The sequence below is a fragment of the Bombina bombina genome, chromosome 4 (assembly GCF_027579735.1).
Source record: "Bombina bombina isolate aBomBom1 chromosome 4, aBomBom1.pri, whole genome shotgun sequence".
In the NCBI taxonomy this organism is placed as follows: domain Eukaryota; kingdom Metazoa; phylum Chordata; class Amphibia; order Anura; family Bombinatoridae; genus Bombina; species Bombina bombina.
Window position 1 is genome coordinate 247837044 of NC_069502.1, and position 23887 is coordinate 247860930.

Consider the following 23887-nt stretch of genomic DNA (forward strand, 5'->3'; position numbering starts at 1 on the left):
TGAACCCCCTTAGCATGTAAGCCTAAGAGTCCAGCTGTTTGTAGATCACCTTCTTAAGAGCTGACTACAACAGTGCGAATTTTGGCAGGGCCCTCTACCCGTTTGATCTCTATATATGTTTGGTTCTACTCAGCCTTTGTTTATAGCGCTGCGGAATCTGTTGGCGCTCTACAAATAACCGATAATAATAATAATAATAAGGGAGCAGACATCTGAACACAAAGTTACAGTGCAGGGAGCATGCATCTGTACACACAGAACCAGTTACTGTGCGGGGAGCAGACGTCGGTACACACGGACCCAGTTACTGTGCAGGGAGCAGATGTTTGTACACACAGACCCAGTTACTGTGCAGGGAGCAAATGCCTGTACACACAGACCCAGTTACTGTGCAGGGAGCAAATGTCTGTACACACAGTTAGTGTGCAGGGAGCAGACGTCTGTAAACACAGTTACTGTGCAGGGAGCAGACGTCTGTACACACAGACCCAGTTACTGTGCAGGGAGCAAACGTCTATGCACACAGACCCAGTTATTGTGCAGGGAGCAGATGTCTGTAAACACAGTTACTGTGCAGGGAGCAGACGTCTGTACACACAGTTACTGTGCAGGGAGCAGACGTCTGTACACACAGTTACTGTGCAGGGAGCAGACGTCTGTACACACAGTTACTGTGCAGGGAGCAGACGTCTGTACACACAGACCCAGTTACTGTGCAGGGAGCACACATCTGTACACACAGACCCAGTTATTGTGCAGGGAGCAGATGTCTGTACACACAGGAACAAACGACAGGTGGCTCAAGGTACAGCGGAATGTCTGTCAGGAAACAACCTTATATCTGTTATCCAGTACCCTTATATGCAGACATATAGCAAATCATTCCATATGCAAAACTCTTCAAATGCAGATTCAGGGAGCAAAAAAGCAATTAATTCAACCTTTTATTCAGTCCATGTATGAGTGCAGGCATATTGTTCACCGGAATTGCTTACCATACTTGTATTCATCAATCAGTTGGTCAAGCTTACCGCTCCGCTTCCCATGGTCGGTCCGGGTCCCCGCTATATTGAACAGTCTCAAGAACAACTCAAACCCAGTTACTGTGCAGGGAGCAGACATCTGCACACACAGACCCAGTTACTGTGCACGGAGCAGACGTCTGTACACACAGACCCAGTTACTGTGCAGGGAGCAGACATCTGTACACAAAGACCTAGTTACTGTGCAGGGAGCAGACGTCTGTAAACAAAGACCTAGTTACTCTGCAGGGAGCAGACGTCTGTACACACAGTTACTATGCAGGGAGCAGATGTCTGTACACACAGTTACTGTGCAGGAAGCAGACGTCTGTACACACAGTTACTGTGCAGGGAGCAGACGTCTGTACACACAGTTACTGTGCAGGGAGCAGACGTCTGTACACACAGTTACTGTGCAGGGAGCAGATGTCTGTACACACAGTTACTGTGCAGGGAGCAGACGTCTGTACACACAGTTACTGTGCAGGGAGCAGATGTCTGTACACACAGTTACTGTGCAGGGAGCAGACGTCTGTACACACAGTTACTGTGCAGGAAGCAGACGTCTGTACACACAGTTACTGTGCAGGGAGCAGACACCTGTACACACAGTTACTGTGCAGGAAGCAGACGTCTGTACACACAGTTACTGTGCAGGGAGCAGACGTCTGTACACACAGTTACTGTGCAGGGAGCAGACGTCTGTACACACAGTTACTATGCAGGGAGCAGATGTCTGTACACACAGTTACTGTGCAGGAAGCAGACGTCTGTACACACAGTTACTGTGCAGGGAGCAGACGTCTGTACACACAGTTACTGTGCAGGGAGCAGACGTCTGTACACACAGTTACTGTGCAGGGAGCAGATGTCTGTACACACAGTTACTGTGCAGGGAGCAGACGTCTGTACACACAGTTACTGTGCAGGGAGCAGATGTCTGTACACACAGTTACTGTGCAGGGAGCAGACGTCTGTACACACAGTTACTGTGCAGGGAGCAAACGTATGTACACACAGTTAGTGTGCAGGGAGCAAACATCTGTAAACACAGTTACTGTGCAGGGAGCAGACGTCTGTACACACAGTTACTGAGCAGGGAGCAAACGTCTATGCACACAGTTACTCTGCAGGGAGCAAACGTTTGATCAGACACAGTTACTGTCCAGGGAGCAAACGTCTGTACACACAGACCCAGTTACTGTGCACGGAGCAGATGTCTGTACACACAAACCCAGTTACTGTGCAGGGAGCAGACATCTGTAAACACAGTTACTCTGCAGGGAGCAAACGTTTGATCAGACCCAGTTACTGTGCAGGGAGCAGATATCTGTACACACAGACCCAGTTACTGTGCACGGAGCAGATGTCTGTACACACAAACCCAGTTACTGTGCAGGGAGCAGACATCTGTACACAAAGACCTAGTTACTCTGCAGGGAGCAGACGTCTGTACACACAGTTACTGTGCAGGGAGCAGATGTCTGTACACACAGTTACTGTGCAGGAAGCAGACGTCTGTACACACAGTTACTGTGCAGGGAGCAGACGTCTGTACACACAGTTACTGTGCAGGGAGCAGATGTCTGTACACACAGTTACTGTGCAGGGAGCAGATGTCTGTACACACAGTTACTGTGCAGGGAGCAGACGTCTACACACACAGTTACTGTGCAGGGAGCAAACGTATGTACACACAGTTAGTGTGCAGTGAGCAAACGTCTGTAAACACAGTTACTGTGCAGGGAGCAGATGTCTGTACACACAGTTACTGTGCAGGGAGCAAACGTCTATGCACACAGTTACTGTGCAGGGAGCAGACGTCTGTACACACAGTTACTCTGCAGGGAGCAAACGTTTGATCAGACACAGTTACTGTGCAGGGAGCAAATGTCTGTACACACAGTTACTGTGCAGGGAGCAGACATCTGTACACACAGACCCAGTTACTGTGCACGGAGCATACGTCTGTACACACAGACCCAGTTAATATGCAGGAAGCAGAAGTATGTACACACAGATCCAATTACTGTGCAGGGAGCAGACACCTGTACACACAGTTACTGTGCAGGGAGCAGATGTCTGTACACACAGTTACTGTGCAGGGAGCAGACATCTGTACACACAGTTACTGTGCAGGGAGCAGATATCTGTACACACAGTTACTGTGCAGGGAGCAAGCGTATGTACACACAGTTACTGTGCAGGGAGCAAACGTCTGTACACACAATTACTGTGCAGGGAGCAAACGTCTTTACACACAGTTACTGTGCAGGGAGCAGACATCTGTACACACAGACCTAGTTACTGGGCAGGGAGCAGACGTCTGTACACACAGACCCAGTTACTGTGCAGGAAGCAGACGTTTGTACACATAGACCCAATTACTGTGCAGGGAGCAGACATCTGTACACACAAACCTAGTTACTGTGCAGGGAGCAAACGTCTGTACATACAGTTACTGTGCAGGAAGCAAACATCTGTACACACAGTTACTGTGCACGAAGCAGAAGTCTGTACACACAGTTCTAGTTATTGTGCCGGGAGCAGACGTCTGTACACAGATTTAGTGTGCAGGTTGCAATCGTCTGTGCATACAGTTATTGCGCGAGGATTAGACGTATGTACACCCAGTTACTGTGCAGGGAGCAAATGTCTGTTCACACAGACGTAGTTACTCTGCAGGGAGCAGATGTCTGTACACACAGACCCGAGTTACAGTGCAGGGAGCAAACGATTGCACACACAGACCCAGTTACTGTGCAGGGAGCAAACATCTTACTGTGCAGGTTGCAGACGTCTGTACACACAGTTATTGCTCAGGCTCCAGGTGTGAAACAACAGTGCAGTGCATACTTACGGACGATGCCTTCAGTCGTCCATTCCTTCTCTTTCTGTACCAATGCTTCCCTGGTGAGGTTTCCCAAGTGCTCCAACAGCTTTTTCCGGGCATTGAAAGTCTCCCGCTCTTCTGCTGACAGAGCATGGTAAGGTGTCTGTGCTATTCTTTTATCCTGCAACATAAAAAGTAGTGTGTAATGTATAAATGCAGAGAAACATGCATCTTTATTTTCTTCATGGCACCATCTGCACTGTGTGTTGTGCAACAAAAGGTAATGACAGCTTTAAGCAGAAGACAAAAGGAAAAATAATCCCCAGGTGTGAATTTCATATTAGTTTAAGAAAAACTCCAAACTTCTCTAAATAAGAACATTGCTCACATTATTTAACAGAATAACATGATTTACAGGCAGAACTGTAAGGCTTTCCTGGTAAGCACCATTTAAGCTGTCTTGCTATACTAGATACTCGAAGATAATGTGGCATGCCTGGTACTTTTGTATTGCAAACAAAATAAACTTTGGGCTGAGATTGTTATAGGAGTCTGCACTAATTTAGGACTATATTACAAGTGGCGCACTAAATTATTTTTCTGCTCGCGTGCTGTGTTCAAAGAAAAAAAATATTTTGGCTGCATTAGTGCGCATATTACAAGTTGAAAGTAAAAAGAGCACAAGCTAAAGATCGACACGCACAAACTTCATGACAGCGTAAAGTTCTCCGCATAGTCTTTTATGGAGCATGCTGGGAAAAAAACTAGCAGTTATCGCTTGCGTGCTAACCTGACACTGCGCTAGACCAACTGCGCTAAACCCAAAAGAGGTAGGAATACTTTACATTCCTATATATATAAAATAATTTTTTGTAAAATATTTACGGCTAGATTACGAGTTTTGCGTTATGAGCTGTGCGTTGCTAACTTGCACGTTATTGTCACCGCTCACTTTCCTACAGCGCTGGTATTACAGGTTTTTATAAACCCGGCGTTAAAAGGCAAGAAGTGAGTGTAGAGCAAAATTGTGCTCCATACCGCACTCCAATACCAGCTCTGCTTAAGTCAGCGGTGAGCTGGTTGTACATGCTCGTGCACGATTTCCTCATAGACATCAATGGGGAGAGCCGGCTGAAAAAAAGCCTAACACCTGCAAAAAAGCAGCGTAAAGTTCAGTAACGCAGCCCCATTGATTCCTATGGGGAACCAAAATTTATGTTTACACCTAACACCCTAACATGAACCCTGAGTCTAAACACTGCTAATCTTACACTTATTAACCCCTAATCTGCCGCCCCTGACATCGCCGACACCTACATTATACTTATTAACCGCTAATCTGCCGCTCTGGACATCGCCGCCACCTACATTATACTTATTAACCCCTAATCTGCTGCCCCCAACATCGCCGACACCTACATTATATTTATTAACCCCTAATCTGCCGCCCCAACATCGCCGACACCTACATTATACTTATTAGCCCCTAATCTGCCGCTCTGGATATCGCCGCCACTATAATAAACATATTAACCCCTAAACCGCCGCACTCCCGCATCGCAAACACTAGTTAAATATTTTTAACCGCTAATCTGCCGCCCCTAACATCGCCGCCACCTACCTACATTTATTAACCCCTAATCTGCCACCACTATACTAAAGTTATTAACCCCCTAACCCTAAGTCTAACCCTAACCCCCCTAATTTAAATATAATTAAAATAAATCTAAATAAAACCTAATATTAATAACTAAATAATTCCTATTTAAAATGAAATACTTACCTGTAAAATAAACCCTAAGCTAGCTACAATATAACTAATAGTTACATTGTAGCTATCTTAGGGTTTATTTTTATTTTACAGGCAAGTTTGTATTTATTTTAACTAGGTAGAATAGTTACTAAATAGTTATTAACTATTTACTAACTACCTAGCTAAAATAAATACAAATTTACCTGTAAAATAAAACCTAACCTGTCTTACACTAACACCTAACCTAACCCTACAATGAAATACAATTCCCTAAATTAAATACAATTAGCTAAATTACAAAAAAAACCCCACTAAATTACAGAAAATAAAATACAAATTACAAGATCTTTAAACTAATTACACCTAATCTAATAGTCCTATCAAAATAAAAAAGCCCCCCAAAATAAAAAAAAACCCTAGCCTAAACTAAACTACCAATAGCCCTTAAAAGGGCCTTTTGCAGGGCATTGCCCCAAAGAAATCAGCTCTTTTACCTGTAAAAAAATAATAATACAAACAACCACCCCAACAGTAAAACCCACCACCCACACAACCAACCCCCCAAATAAAACCCTAACTAAAAAAACCTACGCTCCCCATTGCCCTGAAAAGGGCATTTGGATGGGCATTGCCCTTAAAAGGGCATTTAGCTCTATTGCGGCCCAAAGCCCTAACCTAAAAATAAAACCCACCCAATACACCCTTAAAAAATCCACTAACCCCCGAAGATCCACTTACAGTTTTGAAGATCGGACATCCACCCTCAACGAAGCCGGGAGAAGTCTTCACCCAGACGGCATCTTCTATCTTCATCCTTCCGACGCGGAGTGGCTCCATCTTCAAGACATCCGGCGTGGAGCATCCTCTTCAATCGACGGCTTCTTCTACAATGAAGGTTCCTTTAAATGACGTCATCCAAGATGGCATCCCTTAGATTCTGATTGGCTGATAGAATACTATCAGCCAATCGGAATTAAGGTTGAAAAAAATCCTATTGGCTGATGCAATCAGCCAATAGAATGCAAGCTTAATCCTATTGGCTGATTGCATCAGCCAATAGGATTGAAGTTCAATCCAATTGGCTGATTGCATCAGCCAATAGGAATTTTTCAACCTTAATTCCGATTGGCACCGGATGTATTGAAGATGGAGCCGCTCCGCTCCGCTAGGGTTTTTTGTTATTTTGGGTGGGCTTTTTTATTTTGATAGGGCTATTAGATTAGGTGTAATTAGTTTAAAGATCTTGTAATTTGTTTTTTATTTTCTGTAATTTAGTGTTTAGTTTTTTTTGTAATTTAGCTAATTGTATTTAATTTAGAGAATTGTATTTAATTGTAGGGTTAGGTTAGGTGTTAGTGTAAGACAGGTTAGGTTTTATTTTACAGGTAAATTTGTATTTATTTTAGATAGGTAGTTAGTAAATAGTTAATAACTATTTAGTAACTATTCTACCTAGTTAAAATAAATACAAACTTGCCTGTAAAATAAAAATAAAACCTAAGCTAGATACAATGTAACTATTAGTTATATTGTAGCTAGCTTAGGGTTTATTTTACAGGTAAGTATTTCGTTTTAAATAGGAATTATTTAGGCCTAGATTTGGAGTTTGGCGGTAGCCGTGAAAACCAGCGTTAGAGGCTCCTAACGCTGGTTTTAGGCTACCTCCGGTATTTGGAGTCAGTCAAAAAAGGGTCTAACGCTCACTTTTCAGCCGCGACTTTTCCATACCGCAGATCCCCTTACGTCAATTGCGTATCCTATCTTTTCAATGGGATCTTTCTAACTCCGGTATTTAGAGTCGTGGCTGAAGTGAGCGTTAGAATTCTAACGACAAAACTCCAGCCGCAGAAAAAAGTCAGTAGTTAAGAGCTTTCTGGGCTAACGCCGGTTCATAAAGCTCTTAACTACTGTGCTCTAAAGTACACTAACACCCATAAACTACCTATGTACCCCTAAACCGAGGTCCCCCCACATCGCCGCCACTTGATTAAATTTTTTTAACCCCTAATCTGCCGACCGCCACCTACGTTATACTTATGTACCCCTAATCTGCTGCCCCTAACATCGCCGACCCCTGTATAATATTTATTAACCCCTAACCTGCCCCCCACAACGTCGCCGCCAGCTACCTACAATAATTAACCCCTAATCTGCCGACCGCAAAGCGCCGCCACCTACATTATAGCTATGTACCCCTAATCTGCTGCCCCTAACACCGCCGACCCCTATATTATATTTATTAACCCCTAATCTGCCCCCCTCAACGTCGCCTCCACCTGCCTACACTTATTAACCCCTAATCTGCCAAGCGGACCGCACCGCTACTATAATAAAGTTATTAACCCCTAATCCGCCTCACTAATCCTATAATAAATAGTATTAACCCCTAATCTGCCCTCCCTAACATCGCCGACACCTAACTTCAATTATTAACCCCTAATCTGACGACCGGAGCTCACCGCTATTCTAATAAATGTATTAACCCCTAAAGCTAAGTCTAACCCTAACACTAACACCCCCCTAAATTAAATATAATTTTAATCTAACGAAATTAATTAACTTTTATTAAATAAATTATTCCTATTTAAAGCTAAATACTTACCTGTAAAATAAATCCTAATATAGCTACAATATAAATTATAATTACATTGTAGCTATTTTAGGATTAATATTTATTTTACAGGCAACTTTGTAATTATTTTAACCAGGTACAATAGCTATTAAATAGTTAAGAACTATTTAATAGTTACCTAGTTAAAATAATTACAAAATTACCTGTAAAATAAATCCTAACCTAAGTTATAATTAAACCTAACACTACACTATCATTAAATTAATTAAATACAATATCTACAATTATCTACAATTAAACCTAACACTACACTATCAATACATTAATTAAATACAATATCTACAAATAACTACAATGAAATAAACTAACTAAAGTACAAAAAATAAAAAAGAACTAAGTTACAAAAAATAAAAAAATATTTACAAACATAAGAAAAATCTTACAACAATGTTAAACTAATTACACCTACTCTAAGCCCCCTAATAAAATAACAAAGCCCCCCAAAATAAAAAAATGCCCTACCCTATTCTAAATTACTAAAGTTCAAAGCTCTTTTACCTTACCAGCCCTGAACAGGGCCCTTTGCGGGGCATGCCCCAAGAAGTTCAGCTCTTTTGCCTGTAAAAAAAACCATACAATACCCCCCCCAACATTACAACCCACCACCCACATACCCCTAATCTAACCCAAACCCCCCTTAAATAAACCTAACACTAAGCCCCTGAAGATCATCCTACCTTGTCTTCACCTCACCAGATATCACCGATCCGTCCTGGCTCCAAAATCTTCATCCAACCCAAGCGGGGGCTGGCGATCCATCATCCGGTGGCTGAAGAGGTCCAGAAGAGGCTCCAAAGTCTTCATCCTATCCGGGAAGAAGAGGCGATCCGGACCGGCAACCAAGATGATCCAAGCGGCATCTTCTATCTTCATCCGATGACGACCGGCTCCATCCTGAAGACCTCCACCGCGGACCCATCTTCATCCGGCGACGTCCAACTGAAGAATGACGGTTCCTTTAAGGGACGTCATCCAAGATGGCGTCCTTCGAATTCCAATTGGCTGATAGGATGCCAATCAGATTGAGCTCGCATTCTATTGGCTGTTCCGATCAGCCAATAGAATGCGAGCTCAATCTGATTGGCTGATTGGATCAGCCAATCGGATTGATCTTGATTCTGATTGGCTGATTCCATCAGCCAATCAGAATATTCCTACCTTAATTCCGATTGGCTGATAGAATCCTATCAGCCAATCGGAATTCGAGGGACGCCATCTTGGATGACGTCCCTTAAAGGAACCGTCATTCTTCAGTTGGACGTCGCCGGATGAAGATGGGTCCGCGGTGGAGGTCTTCAGGATGGAGCCGGTCGTCATCGGATGAAGATAGAAGATGCCACTTGGATCAAGATGGTTGCCGGTCCGGATCGCCTCTTCTTCCCGGATAGGATGAAGACTTTGGAGCCTCTTCTGGACCTCTTCAGCCACCGGATGATGGATCGCCAGCCCCCGCTTGGGTTGGATGAAGATTTTGGAGCCAGGACGGATCGGTGATACCTGGTGAGGTGAAGACAAGGTAGGATGATCTTCAGGGGCTTAGTGTTAGGTTTATTTAAGGGGGGTTTGGGTTAGATTAGGGGTATGTGGGTGGTGGGTTGTAATGTTGGGGGGGGGTATTGTATGTTTTTTTTTACAGGCAAAAGAGCTGAACTTCTTGGGGCATGCCCCGCAAAGGGCCCTGTTCAGGGCTGGTAAGGTAAAAGAGCTTTGAACTTTAGTAATTTAGAATAGGGTAGGGCATTTTTTATTTTGGGGGTCTTTGTTATTTTATTAGGGGGCTTAGAGTAGGTGTAATTAGTTTAAAATTGTTGTAATATTTTTCTTATGTTTGTAAATATTTTTTTATTTTTGTAACATAGTTCTTTTTTATTTTTTGTACTTTAGTTAGTTTATTTCATTGTAGTTATTTGTAGATATTGTATTTAATTAATGTATTGATAGTGTAGTGTTAGGTTTAATTGTAGGTAATTGTAGGTATTTTATTTAATTAATTTAATGATAGTATAGTGTTAGGTTTAATTGTAACTTAGGTTAGGATTTATTTTACAGGTAATTTTGTAATTATTTTAACTAGGTAACTATTAAATAGTTCTTAACTATTTAATAGCTATTGTACCTGGTTAAAATAATTACAAAGTTGCCTGTAAAATAAATATTAATCCTAAAATAGCTACAATGTAATTATAATTTATATTGTAGCTATATTAGGATTTATTTTACAGGTAAGTATTTAACTTTAAATAGGAATAATTTATTTAATAAGAGTTAATTAATTTCGTTAGATTAAAATTATATTTAACTTAGGGGGGTGTTAGTGTTAGGGTTAGACTTAGCTTTAGGGGTTAATAAATTTATTAGAATAGCGGTGAGCTCCGGTCGGCAGATTAGGGGTTAATAATTGAAGTTAGGTGTCAGCGATGTTAGGGAGGGCAGATTAGGGGTTAATACTATTTATTATAGGGTTAGTGAGGCGGATTAGGGGTTAATAACTTTATTATAGTAGCGGTGTGGTCCGCTCGGCAGATTAGGGGTTAATAAGTGTAGGCAGGTGGGGGCGACGTTGTGGGCGGCAGATTAGGGGTTAATAAATATAATATAGGGGTCGGCGGTGTTAGGGGCAGCAGATTAGGGGTACATAAGGATAATGTAAGTAGCGGCGGTTTACGGAGCGGCAGATTAGGGGTTAAAAATAATATGCAGGGGTCAGCGATAGCGGGGGCGGCAGATCAGGGGTTAATAAGTGTAAGGTTAGGGGTGTTTAGACTCGGGGTACATGTTAGAGTGTTAGGTGCAGACGTAGGAAGTGTTTCCCCATAGCAAACAATGGGGCTGCGTTAGGAGCTGAACGTGGCTTTTTTGCAGGTGTTAGGTTTTTTTTTCAGCTCAAACAGCCCCATTGTTTCCTATGGGGGAATCGTGCACGAGCACGTTTTTGAGGCTGGCCGCGTCCTTAAGCAACTCTGGTATCGAGAGTTGCAGTTGCGTTAAAAATGCTCTACGCTCCTTTTTTGGAGTCTAACGCAGCGATTCTGTGGACTCTCAATACCAGAGTTATTTTAAAGGTGCGGCCAGAAAAAAGCCAGCGTTAGCTACGCGGGTCATTACCGACAAAACTCTAAATCTAGCCGCTAGTTATTAATTGTAGGTTTTCTTTAGATTTCTTTTAATTATATTTAAGTTAGGGGGTGTTAGGGTTAGACTTAGGTTTAGGGGTTAATAAATTTAGTATAGTGGCGGCGACGTTGGGGGCGGCAGATTAGGGGTTAATAAATGAAGGTAGGTGGCGGTGATGTTAGGGGCTGGAGATTAGGGGTTAATAATATTTAACTAGTGTTTGCGATGCGGGAGTGCGGCGGTTTAAGGGTTAATATGTTTATTCTAGTGGCGGCGATGTCGGGAGCGGCAGATTAGGGGTTAATAATTTTATTTTAGTGTTTGCAATGCGGGAGGGCCTCGGTTTAGGGGTTAATAGGTAGTTTATGGGTGTTAGTGTACTTTTTAGCACTTTAGTTATGAGTTTTATGCTACAGAGTTATAAAAAAAAATGCATTACGAATGTTGACAGTATAGGGTGTATCGCTCACTTTTTGGCCTCCCAGGACAAGCTTGTAATACCCGCGCAATGGAAATCCCATTGAAAATAGACTATACGCAAATTGCGTAAGTTGATTTGTGGTAAGGCCAAAAAAGTGTGCGGTGCCCCTAAATCTGCAAGACTTGTAATAGCAGCAGTAGTAAAAAAAAGCAGCGTTATGAGCCTTAAAGGGACATGAAACCCAAATTTTTTATTTCATGATTTAGAAAGAGCATACATTATAAACAACTTTCTAATTTACTTCTATTATCTAATTTGCTTCATTCTCTTGATATTCTTTGCTGAAAAGCATATCTAGATATGCTTAGTAGCTGCTGATTGGTAGCTGCACATAGATGCCTCCTGTGATTGGTTCACCGTGTGCATTGCTATTTCTTCATTAAAGTATATCTAAAGAATGAAGCAAATTAGGTAATAGAAGTAAATTGGAATGTTGTTTAAAATTGTATTCTTTACCTTAATCATGAAAGAAAATGTTTGGGTATAGTGTCCCTTTAACGCTGCTTTTTTACTCATAACGCAAGACTCGTAATCTAGCCGTTAGTTTGTATATTCCAAATGTATATAGAAATATAAAAAAAAAATCTTCTATGTGAAGTGCATAGAAATGTAAAGTATTACTGTTCAAAACACATTAAAAATTATATAAAATGTTTCAGGGCATTTGACTAGGAAGGGTTCAAAAGTGTGTGTGTGTATATATGTGTATGCGTATATATATATATATATATATATATATACACATACGTGTGTGCAAATATATCTTTATACATATAAACACAAATACACATATATACAAATTTTGCTTTTGATCTATCTGCATGCTTGCAAGAAAGTGCCAGACTTTCTATGTGTTGCATTGATAATTTTGTTTTGTAATTTTCCATATGGGTTCCAGGCTTGTCTGGGGTTAACTGCCTGAGTCACCGAAAGCCATATAGCTGGCTATGATTGCTCATGAGCACCCAGGACTGTGAATTTTGTAGGGTCATGTGATGTGTACCCAGTCCGGTTTAAAAGTCCAGTCCATTTCTGTGTTTTATATGTGTTTAGAGAAATTACAAAGGGCCTGTGTCACCTTTGTTTGTATCTCAGTGTATTTGGTTGAAGGCAGGCATTGTGTAGCTGTAGGTTAGGGACCCGGGGAGGAAGAGACCTTGACGTGGTCCTGGGCCTATTATAATTTGGCTAAATGCTGCCAAGGAGTAAACTAAATTATCTGTGAAAGAAGATCACAAAAGAAGGCGCCTCCTAGTGTAATACTGCATACAATTTCACCAATATCAACGACAAGTAGTAGAAATATACTCACAAGTGGAGCATCCCCAAATGTGCTAAGTGGCACAGGCTGAGACCTTAACAGTTTCCCAGCAAACTGATCCTCCAGAGGATGTAGTAGCCTAGGTGTGGCCGGAATAGGTCCAATAAAGCTCAGGCTTCCATGTTGTTAGGCATCATTTTTTATTAAAAACAATATTAAAAACCATTGGGTATGTACATTACCCAAAAGTAATTTAAAATAGTATATGCAACAGATTGCAACGCGTTTCTCAGCTTAAACCTAGCTGTTTCATCAGGCATCCTAGAGTTGGACGCGATTGTGACACCAACAGTTTTTCAAGGAGTAAACTATAAACTTATATTCGAATAGGACTTTCATTTATTACTTCTAGTTTTGTGGACTGAGTATCAACACATCTATCATATGGACTGTATGGTAATAAATGCCTAATGTATGTGAACTATTTTATCATTTTTATTTTTTCTAAGGCCCCCCCTAATTTATATTTTACTATACTTTGGAGTGAGATTGTTATTGGTGTCTGCACTCATTTTATTTCAATAGATACTCAGCATTGTCTGAGCCAGGCCTGATAATATGACCTTAAAGGAAAAGTAAACTTTCATATACTACTATGCAGAATCGCAAAGAAGAGCTAAAATCAGTATAACCTTAATAGATCAATTTTTTAAATCCTTACTATATTTCACCCTAATGTACCTTTTAAATCTCAATCCTATGCCGCCGTTCCTCCACCTGGATATACAAAAAAAAGTATGTAGTGATGACGAATATCGTCTTTCTCATTTCCATTGGTCCCACACTGGTGACTCCTTTTACGTCCACAATTGATAATGCGCATGTGTGTGTCATGGAATTCTCAGTCTCAATCTAAGCGCGTTCATGGGACACGCATGCGCATTATCTTCAGAGCCGTAATTTTCTGATTGTTTATCCGGTAATTTTTTACCCATGCACAAAATACTGTTTATGCATGCACAATATACACAACGCTTAACATGAACACGCAAGGATGTACACGTAAGAGCGGTCCTTGATAGGAGATCAAGCAGGAAATGAGCGGGTGGGCAGAGGAAGTATACAAAAGGGTACGCTTTTTCAAATAAAATTTTACACAAAACTAAAAAATATATTAAAATAAAGTTAGCGACTGTAATACTGGATTAAAGATTAATGAATGTAATTAATAATGAAGGCCAAAATTTACTTTCACTTTAAGAAATCAGGAATTTGTCTTACATTAGCTACACACCCATCTTTGATTTGAGATGTTATACTTTACAGGTATAGTATTTTTTTTTAAAATATATATATATATATATATATATATATATATATATATATATATATATATATATATATACAAGAGTCCCAACCGGATGCACTTACTTTTGCTATACATCCATCGGGGTGCACAATAATATACATACAAATATGGTTCCCAAGAAAGGCACTCACCAGATTTAGTTCTCAAAAAATAAAATGTAACTTATTTTCTACATAAAAATCCACACAACGTTTCAGTGTGCTTTGACACCTTTATCAAATGAGTGTAGAAACACCCCTTATGCTGACATTATCGATAGCAATGATGGCCACGCCCCCATAATTGTAGCGCAAAACACTGAACTTCACAGCCCCTTCTATCTTTGTGAATAATCAGCAGTTTTACTAGATTGAAACCAATCTTTGCTTGAGCCTGTCTTGATCATCATCAGTTGAATTGGATTAAAACTAAGATCTGCTTCAGCCTGTCCTGATGATCAGCAGTTACATTGTATTGAAACCAAGCTATGCCTCAGCCTGTCCCTATAAGCTATAGTAAGATCATCTTACCTAAGGCAAAAACGTAGAATCATGGGAAATAAATATAGGCGTAAGATATTTACTTCAGCAGAGTATGTTATATTTTGTGCACTGATGTGAGTGCTTGTGTTTCTTACCTGGAAGTATTTATAATAAGCATAGTCTGTGGCTGTTCCCAGAGCTTTCTTCTTTCCTTCTCCAATAGTAATAGGCATCAGTATGTCTGCCCCAGCCCTAATCAGCCTGTCTATCTGTGAACAGAAAACTGCATTTTATAACTCATAACCAGTATGTTGCATTCAGTGTGATTATCATTAAGTATCATTTTCAGTTAAATGTCTAATAAGGGGATAGTAAATTAAAAATGAAACTTTCATGATTCAGATGCAATTTTAAATAACTTTCCAATTTACTTCTATAAATCTTCTATAAAGATAACAAGAGAACGAAGAAAAATTAATAATAGGAGTAAATTAGAAAGTTGCTTAAAATTGCATGTTCTATCTGAATCATGAAAGAAAAAAAATTGGGTTTAGTGTCCCTTTAAATGGGTCACCTTAAAATGTGATTGATATGCTGCGGCAGAGGGAATTTGCTGCTGAGCAGCAGTATAGGATGATTTATTATCTCTTTTGGATGTAAGTTAGGATATGAAACAGAGCTTCAGTCCTTATACAGTGCTTATAAGATCCCGCATGGAACTGATGGAGCCCTCGGACTCTCAAGACTTAGGGAAAAGGCAGCGGTGTAAACAAGATTCTGATCTGCTTGGAAGGAACAAATAGGTGTGCTCTAAACAGAGCTGGAGTAAGATAACAATAAAAGGCTCAGGTAAGTGACGACTTATTTTTGTTTTGTCTGGTTTAAGTTTTCATAGTTAACTTTCATGTGTTTGTATCGGTCACATTTAAACCTGCTAATATTGACTGATATCCCACAAAGGATGAACCTTTTTGTGGACAGATTTGATGAGCTTATGAGGACATATCGTCTGAATTTTTCCTGCCTTTGTTTTACATCTTTAACTTTAGATTGCACCTCTGTTTTTTATCATGCCCACTTTATGTAGCCTAGATATATACCAATATGATTACAACATTGTTTTGTATATGTGCAGTTGGGTTATTTTTCTTCAGCCCTAGACCATTATCCCTCCTCCACCAAACTTTACAGTAGGCACCATGTATTCTGGTAGGTAGCGTTCTCCTGGTGACCGCCACACCCAGATTCTTCTATCAGATTGATAGATACTGAAGCATAATTCATCAATCCAGAGAATACATTTCCACTGCTCCAGAGTCCAGTGACAGCATGCTTTACACCGCTGCAGCCAACGCTTGGCATTCTGTATTTTGATGTGAGGCTTGTGTATAGCTTCTCGAACATGGAAATCCATTTTAGGAAGCCCCCGACCCACAGTTCTTGTGCTGATGTTGCTTTCAGTGGAAGTTTGGAACTTTGTAGTGAGTGATGCATTAATTATTATTATTACTCCGTCTATCTGTTACCGATCTGGATTTTGTAGCTTGACCTGTTTTTAGGGCTTACTCCTTTTGCTGGAAACTGTTGTTCTATTTACCTGGATGTCACCTTGGCTTATTATATGGATGAAGTGACTGTCTATCCCTGGCTTTGTTACCTGGCACCTGACTACATGGGTTTGACCCACAGCCTGTTGCTGTTAATGAGACTGTCTTCTCCTGGGACCTCACACAGTACCCATTAGAGCTTGAGTGTTTCTGAGCCTCCATCTGCATCTTGTTCCTTCCTGGTCAGCCACTTCTCCTTGTGTGACACTAGGCCACAATTATAGACAAACACAATCTGACTAAACTAAGAGCACACAAGCAGTTGTACTTTTCAGATTTTTATTGAAGATATTGATTGAATAGTCATTCACACTGCAGGCTGGAAAAAGTAAGTGAACCCTTGAATTTAGTAACGTGTAGATCCTCAAATAACAGCAACAACCCCCACCAAATGTTTCCTGTAGCTGCTTATAAGACTTGCACAACATTGAGAATGAGTTCTGGACCTATCCTCCCTAGAAATCTGCTTCAGTCAATCAATATTTCTGGGCTGTCTTGATTGCACAACCCTGTTCAGGCCATGGCACAGGATCTCAATTGCCTTAAGGTCAGGACTCTAACTTGTCTATTCCAAAACACAAATCTTCTTTTTCAGCCATTATTTAGTTGATTTACTTGTGCACTTTGGGTCATTGTCTTCTTGCATCACCCAGCCTCACTTTATCTTGATATAATGACTGCTGCCTTACATTCTATTGTAAAATGTCAATGAGGTTGCAAAGCACCCCCAAAGCATGATGCTACCTGCACCATGCTTAACAGTTGGGATGAGGTTTTGAGGTGCAGTGTCCTTTTCTCCACACATAGCTTTGTGCATTTCTGACAAAAAGTCAACTTCTGTCTCATCTCTACACAGCACATTTTCCCAAAAGGACTGTGGAACATCCAGGTGGTCTGGGGCAAACATGAGACAAATGAGCTGATTTTTCATTTACCTGTCTTTGTGTGCCTTTATTTAAAGGGATAGAAAGGTCATCATTTAAATGTGCATGGGTGCATTTCAATGTGCAAAAAAGCATTTTCTCAGTATACTTCCATTAGCAAAACTGCTTCTAGTAAAAGTTATTACTGTTTTTCTGCCGCATATGCACATATGCTGTGAGGGCTTGTGCACCAGTATACAAACACCACACCTTCTCAGAGAGTCAGCAGTGGTTTGTGTGACACAAATGATGTATTTACAGAAGCAATACACACCATCCCAGCTCACTAAGCTTGAGCTATGTGTGTATGCCGCAGAAAACAAGTAATAACTTTATTTGAAGTATTTTTGCTAATGGAAGTATATTGCAAAAAATGCTTCTATTTCAACTTGAAGTACATTTTTGCACATTTCAATTTTGACCTTTCTATCCCTTTAAAGTGCAGGTCACCTGTGCAGACCAATTTCATCTCCTTTATTGAAACGCCTGACTTCAAAAAGTCATTAACACAGAAGTTCACTCACTTTTTCCAGCTTGTACTGTGAATGATGCTCAATGCTTCAATAATAAATGAATAAGTACAACTGTTTGTATTCTATTAGTGTATTTAGATTGTGTTTGTCTATAACTGACTTAGATGATGATCAGACCTCGCTTTATAAATAATCAATGCAGAAATACAGATCATTTCAAAAGGGTTCACAAACGTTTTCTTGCAACTGTGTGTGTATATGTATATATATTAATATATAAAAATCCCAAAATATTGTATTACAGCTTATAAAAATATTCAGAATGTACCTTAAAGGGATATAAACCAAAACATTTTCTTTCATGATTTGAACTGAGCATACTGTTTTAAAAAACAGTCCAGTTTACTTCAAATTTGCTTCATTTTCTTGGTATCCTTTTTTTGAAGAAGCAGCAATGCACTACTGGGAGCTAGCTGAAGACATCTAGCGATCCACTGACAACAGGCATATATCTGCAGCAGCTCTCAGTAGTGCATTGTTGCTCCTATGTATACTTTTTAACAAAGAATACCAATAAAACAAAGGAAATAATATACTAGAAGCAAATTGGAAAGTTGTTTACAATTGAATGCGCTGTCTGAACCATGAACTAATTTTTGGGGGTTCATGTCCCTTTAAACAAAACCTAATCATAACTATTAAACTTCAACTTACAAAATGCATATTAATATTAAGCTGCTGATACTTTTCCCTTGCCACTGGAACATTTTGAGGGTTAACATCTAAAACATTAAAAAAAAACTCTTCTCTTTGTAGTATATTAAATTGAAAACAATTATTACAAGAATGGTAAATTCACAATTTGGGTGACAACACATTTTTCATTTGGATTTTTTATTTTATTTTTTATAATGACTTTCACAAGGGACCTCCCAGACCTACCAAGTCTGAAATGAGCATCTGATGTTAGCATACAAGGGGGTAAAATACTTGTAATTTTTTTAATTTCATTTAACATTGGTTATCTAAATATACCCTGTGGAGTCATGTGACTGTCCTTGTCATGGAACACTCTGATTAAAAAGCAGCCCGGTTCCTCTCTGCTGTGCTGGCATCAGCATCCAAAGACAAGATGCCAGTGGGATGCAGAAGAGAAGAAGAATGTATTGAAGCGTACAGTTATATTTATATTTGCATGTTGTTTATTTAGCAATGGTGCGTGGTTTGGTTAACAACTATCTTGATATGTTATTTTGGCTGTTCAATCATTTTGTATGAAAAATATATATATATTCACATAATACAGTGTTGTTTCTTTTTTAATGTTTCCAGTGGCTTAAAGCGACATTATACACTAGTTTTTTCTTTGCATACATATTTTGTAGATTATTCATTTATATAGCCCATTTGGTTGTGTTTTTGTAAAAAAAAATATAGTTTTGCTTATTTTTAAATAACATTGTGCTGATTTTCAGACGCCTAACCAAGCCCCAAAGTTTTAGATGTATACTGATGTATAGACTTCAGACTGCTTCTGTTTGTATAATGGGTCCTTTCATATGCAGGGGATCGGGGAGGTTCTGCTATCAGCCTCTTTCAGTGGGTGTCCCAGGCTAATCTCATCAGCAGTGCTAAATTGGGAGGTAAGTTTTTAAAAGGTTCCTCATTGGATTTTGATATCAGTATCTGTGCATATTATTCTTTAGAGTAGTGTTTATTAGATACAGTAAAATGAAAATACTGCCCCTTTAAGGTACCAAACCAATGGTCTTTTATATAAAGAGAATATATTTGCTTTGAACATGGGGGGAAAAGAATAGTTTGGAAATGAGAAAGAGAGAGAAAAAATACCTTGATAATCTAACGATGGGGGAGAAATTGTTGGAAGTTTTCAGGACACTAGTTAGCATATTATTAAAATAATTCTACAAAAAAATATGCACAACTGAAATCTGTTCCTACCAGAGCGAGTCTTGCTGGTAATGTTCTCTTGTTTTCATGTGTGACATCAACAGCCGCACACAATGCACTGCCAACTCCTCTGGTAAGGGGCAAATTTGGTTCGGCTCCCTTTGCTAGAAGCTCTTTCACAGCCTGTGCCAATAACAAAAACCAACAAAGAAACCACAATTATAAGAATGTGCAGAAATGTGCCCTTCACAATGGAGCATGGAAAACTGATTATGGTTTCATAAACACCCAGTTTTGTTCCCTACCCATCACATTTGTAATATGTAGTTTTGTAAAGGAGATGAAACATTTTGAGATTGTAATATACATTTTTTAATTATGTGTTGCAAAAAAACTGCAATATGGCTTCATGATATATTCTGAGAACTGGAATTCCACACTGAAGACTGTACAAGCCAAATTAAGATGAACTGAAATGGACCCACAGAAAATTTAAGAATATATAACGTATGTGCAAGATTTTAAATATGGGAACCTCAAACAATAACACATTAATATAAGGAAAACTAAGCACTTACCAGATCATTTCCACTGGCCACGGCCAAAGACAGAGGCGAATGACCACTCCAAAGGACATTGAGATTAGCGTTGTGGCTCACAAGCAAGCTAACAATATCTCTGGCATACTGCAAAAAAAAGAATATACATACACACACATATACAATATATATATACACACACATAGTTTATATATGTTTTGTTTTTAGACATGCAGTTCTAGAACAGACTTTTATTACAATGTGTATTCCAAAAACTTAACTGATATATTTCAAAGTTGCATAGGGCCACATTCATAGATGCTCATAAGGTTGCCAAGGGGCCTCATAAAGGCAAAAAAATAAAATAAAAAAAATAGTCCCAGTATACTACAGTGCAGCAGATGATATTATTTAACACTGATATAGGCCCCATATGCATATGCCTGGTGTTGATCTCTAGGTTTACTTGCTTATATACATATATATTTACGTGTTAATATGTGTGTATACACGTATATATGTATATGATTATATACATATACATTTGTGTTTATATGTGTATATACATAAATATACAGTATATGTATATAATTATATCCATATATATTTACGTGTTAATATGTGTGTATACACGTATATATGTATATGATTATATACATATACATTTGTGTTTATATGTGTATATACATAAATAAACATAAATATACAGTATGTATATAATTATATCCATATATATTTACGTGTTAATATGTGTGTATACACGTATATATGTATATGATTATATACATATACATTTGTGTTTATATGTGTATATACATAAATAAACACAAATATACAGTATATGTATATAATTATATACTTACAATTTGCTGCCCATCACTGCACGACTTACCCCCTTCACTGCGGTAGTTCTCATGCCGTGTCTCACTGCATGAGAACAAGGCTCCCATTGGATCCTATGGAAGTGCGCTCTTGTGAGCACAATGCTTCACATTGCACCTAACTCGCAATACCAGCACACATTTGCGTGCGCTGGTATTACAAAAGCGATATTTTGCGCTCCACTTGTAATCTGGCCCGAAATGTGCAAAAATAAGTTGAAAGCATACATAAAAAAGTTGCAGAAAAGCTAATTCAATTTAAAACTAGACTGAAATGCATGTCTGTTCATAACTGATATCTAAGGATGCAACGCCCACAGATGTATTGTCTGACAAGCTAACCTTATAAGAATAGGTTTACTGGACATAGGAACATCACAGTTATATTAAAAAATATTGTATTTAATTGGAAAAAAAGAAAAATATCTCTAAAATATTTTAGTAATATGATTAAAGGAGAATAAGTTATTAATTACAGGAAAATCGTTCCATTGTGGTTGTTGGCTTGTCATGGGCAAAGCTAAAACTATACCGGGCATCACTTCAATCAGGGCATTTTAGAAATTGTTTCTTTTTCCTCTGTAGCCAGAATTTTGAGGTTAAGCTCTAATAAGCCTGCAGAGCACAAGAAAGCAACCAACTGCCAATGTAATAAATTGCTGCTTTTATAAAAATTGCCTACTAAGCCATCTGTATAAAGATGAATAGGTGGCACACACATACAACCAACTATACATATTGCTTTTGTAATTGAACAGAAATCTTTAGTACTTATTGCTTTAGAACAGAATGTATTCACTCTCTCTTATTAGTGCATAATTATAAAGCCCACACAATAGTGAGTAATGTAGAAGGTAGACTGGGTACTCCTCAAAATGAAACTGAAATATATATTTTTTTATTAATGATGAAAGCTACACGGCATTTCACAAATTGCAAACTTGTTTAATTATTTTATGCAATATAGGTTAAAGAGACATTCTTAGTGCAAAAATGACATCATTAGTTACAGCGTGTAATGTTTGCACTACTCACGGTGGAACAGATGCTGATTGGTAGGTTGTGTGACTGCTGCGGCCAATTGGCTTACTGTTTCCTGCTTGGATCAAAAGCAGAACTGTATCTATGTATATACATTTCCGAGGTGAGTAGTACAACATTTACATCTAATGAATTACAACATGAGTTTTTTCACCACAATATCCCTTAATGAAGTTATTAAAGGGATATAGCAGTCAACTTTTATTGTTTCATCTACAAGAGAGCATTTTTTTTAAATATAACTCATGTTCCTGTACTGATTAAACCAACATTTTCTTGTCATCCTTGCAGAGGCATATCCCTCTCTACCAGTAAATTAGAAGCAGTTTTCCTTAACTTTAACATACTAGTTTCAAGCTTTAACTTAAGATTTTTTCAGGCAACGTGTAACTGTGTAGATGCCACTCTTCCATATGCAATGTCCATTTAAGCACTGTTTGTACCACTACACATACAGCAGTTATTTATAAATGTAATGCAATTGTGGAGTGGCAGAATAAACCTGAGCTATCATATTATGGCGATTGGGTATCCTACCTTGTAGTTATCCTCCCTCTCACATGCCACATGCAGAGGTGTGCGACCTAGATCTTCTGGCACAACAGTAGTTTTGCTATAATACTGATACAGAGGCAGGCCGGAATCCTGAAAGCCCTTCATGGGGAATCCAAGGAGAGAACCTGAACTTTCAACCTGTGTGAACACAATCAATACAGACTAAAACAATCAATACAGACTAAAACAATCAATACAGACTAAAACAATCAATACAGATCTAAACTTCTGAACTCATAAACTTGTACATACAATAACATATGGCCAGTGACAGCCCATATTCTTACACATGAAGGATTAGATATATCAGTTAATAGAGAGGAAAGAGGCATAACATGGAACAAAAGGAGGCATGATGAGGTATTTGTCACATAGTGAAACCTTACTTGGAGCAGTCAGTGCATTATACAGAGGGAATAAACAGACTAATAAAGATTTAGAGGTTGATTACAGATGAGTAATGATAATACAAGAGGTTACACCGATTACAGTATATGTAAAAAATGCAAGAGCTTGATAAATATAGTGTATACAATAAACAGTTATAGGACGTATATGGAAAACAATAAGCAAGACTGTTTGATGAAATGCATCAACTTATGTATAGACATCCAAACTTCATCAATGTTTCCACAATGGACTTTAAGGTGCAATGTAGTAGTAAGCTCTTAGCAAGAAAATAACAGCTTATCAGATTTATATGGTTTAATATATCTGGCTACTATACCTACATGGCACTGACTCTCTCAAGCTCTTAAGCTCCAGTAGCAGAGCCTGAGAAAAACATAATTTATGCTTACCTGATAAATTTAATTTCTTTCATGGTGGTGAGAGTCCACAATCCATTACTCCTGGGAATTACTCTTCCCTACCACTATGAGGAGGCAAAGACTTCCAAACCCCAAGAACTCTATAAAACCCCTACCACCTCACCAGTATCTCAGTCTAACGTATAGCTGAGGACAAAGAGGAAGGAAAAGTAATAAGAACAAACAAAATAGGATCAGAAAAAAAGGTGTGTGCAAAAAAAA

At 39.0% G+C, this 23887-nt stretch overlaps 1 protein-coding gene across 1 annotated transcript in view; it reads right to left on the reverse strand.

Annotated features, from left to right (window-relative positions):
- Positions 1-23887, reverse strand: part of ANKMY1 (ankyrin repeat and MYND domain containing 1) — a gene marked incomplete at its 5' end in the record, with an annotated part of 176442 nt that overhangs the window by 12524 nt on the left and 140031 nt on the right. Inside the window, 5 exons of the mRNA XM_053711515.1 lie at positions 3883-4036; positions 15082-15195; positions 19892-20023; positions 20419-20526; positions 22839-22994. Of these exons, the coding sequence (XP_053567490.1) occupies positions 3883-4036; positions 15082-15195; positions 19892-20023; positions 20419-20526; positions 22839-22994 (664 nt within the window). The remainder of the gene's footprint in view (positions 1-3882; positions 4037-15081; positions 15196-19891; positions 20024-20418; positions 20527-22838; positions 22995-23887) is intronic.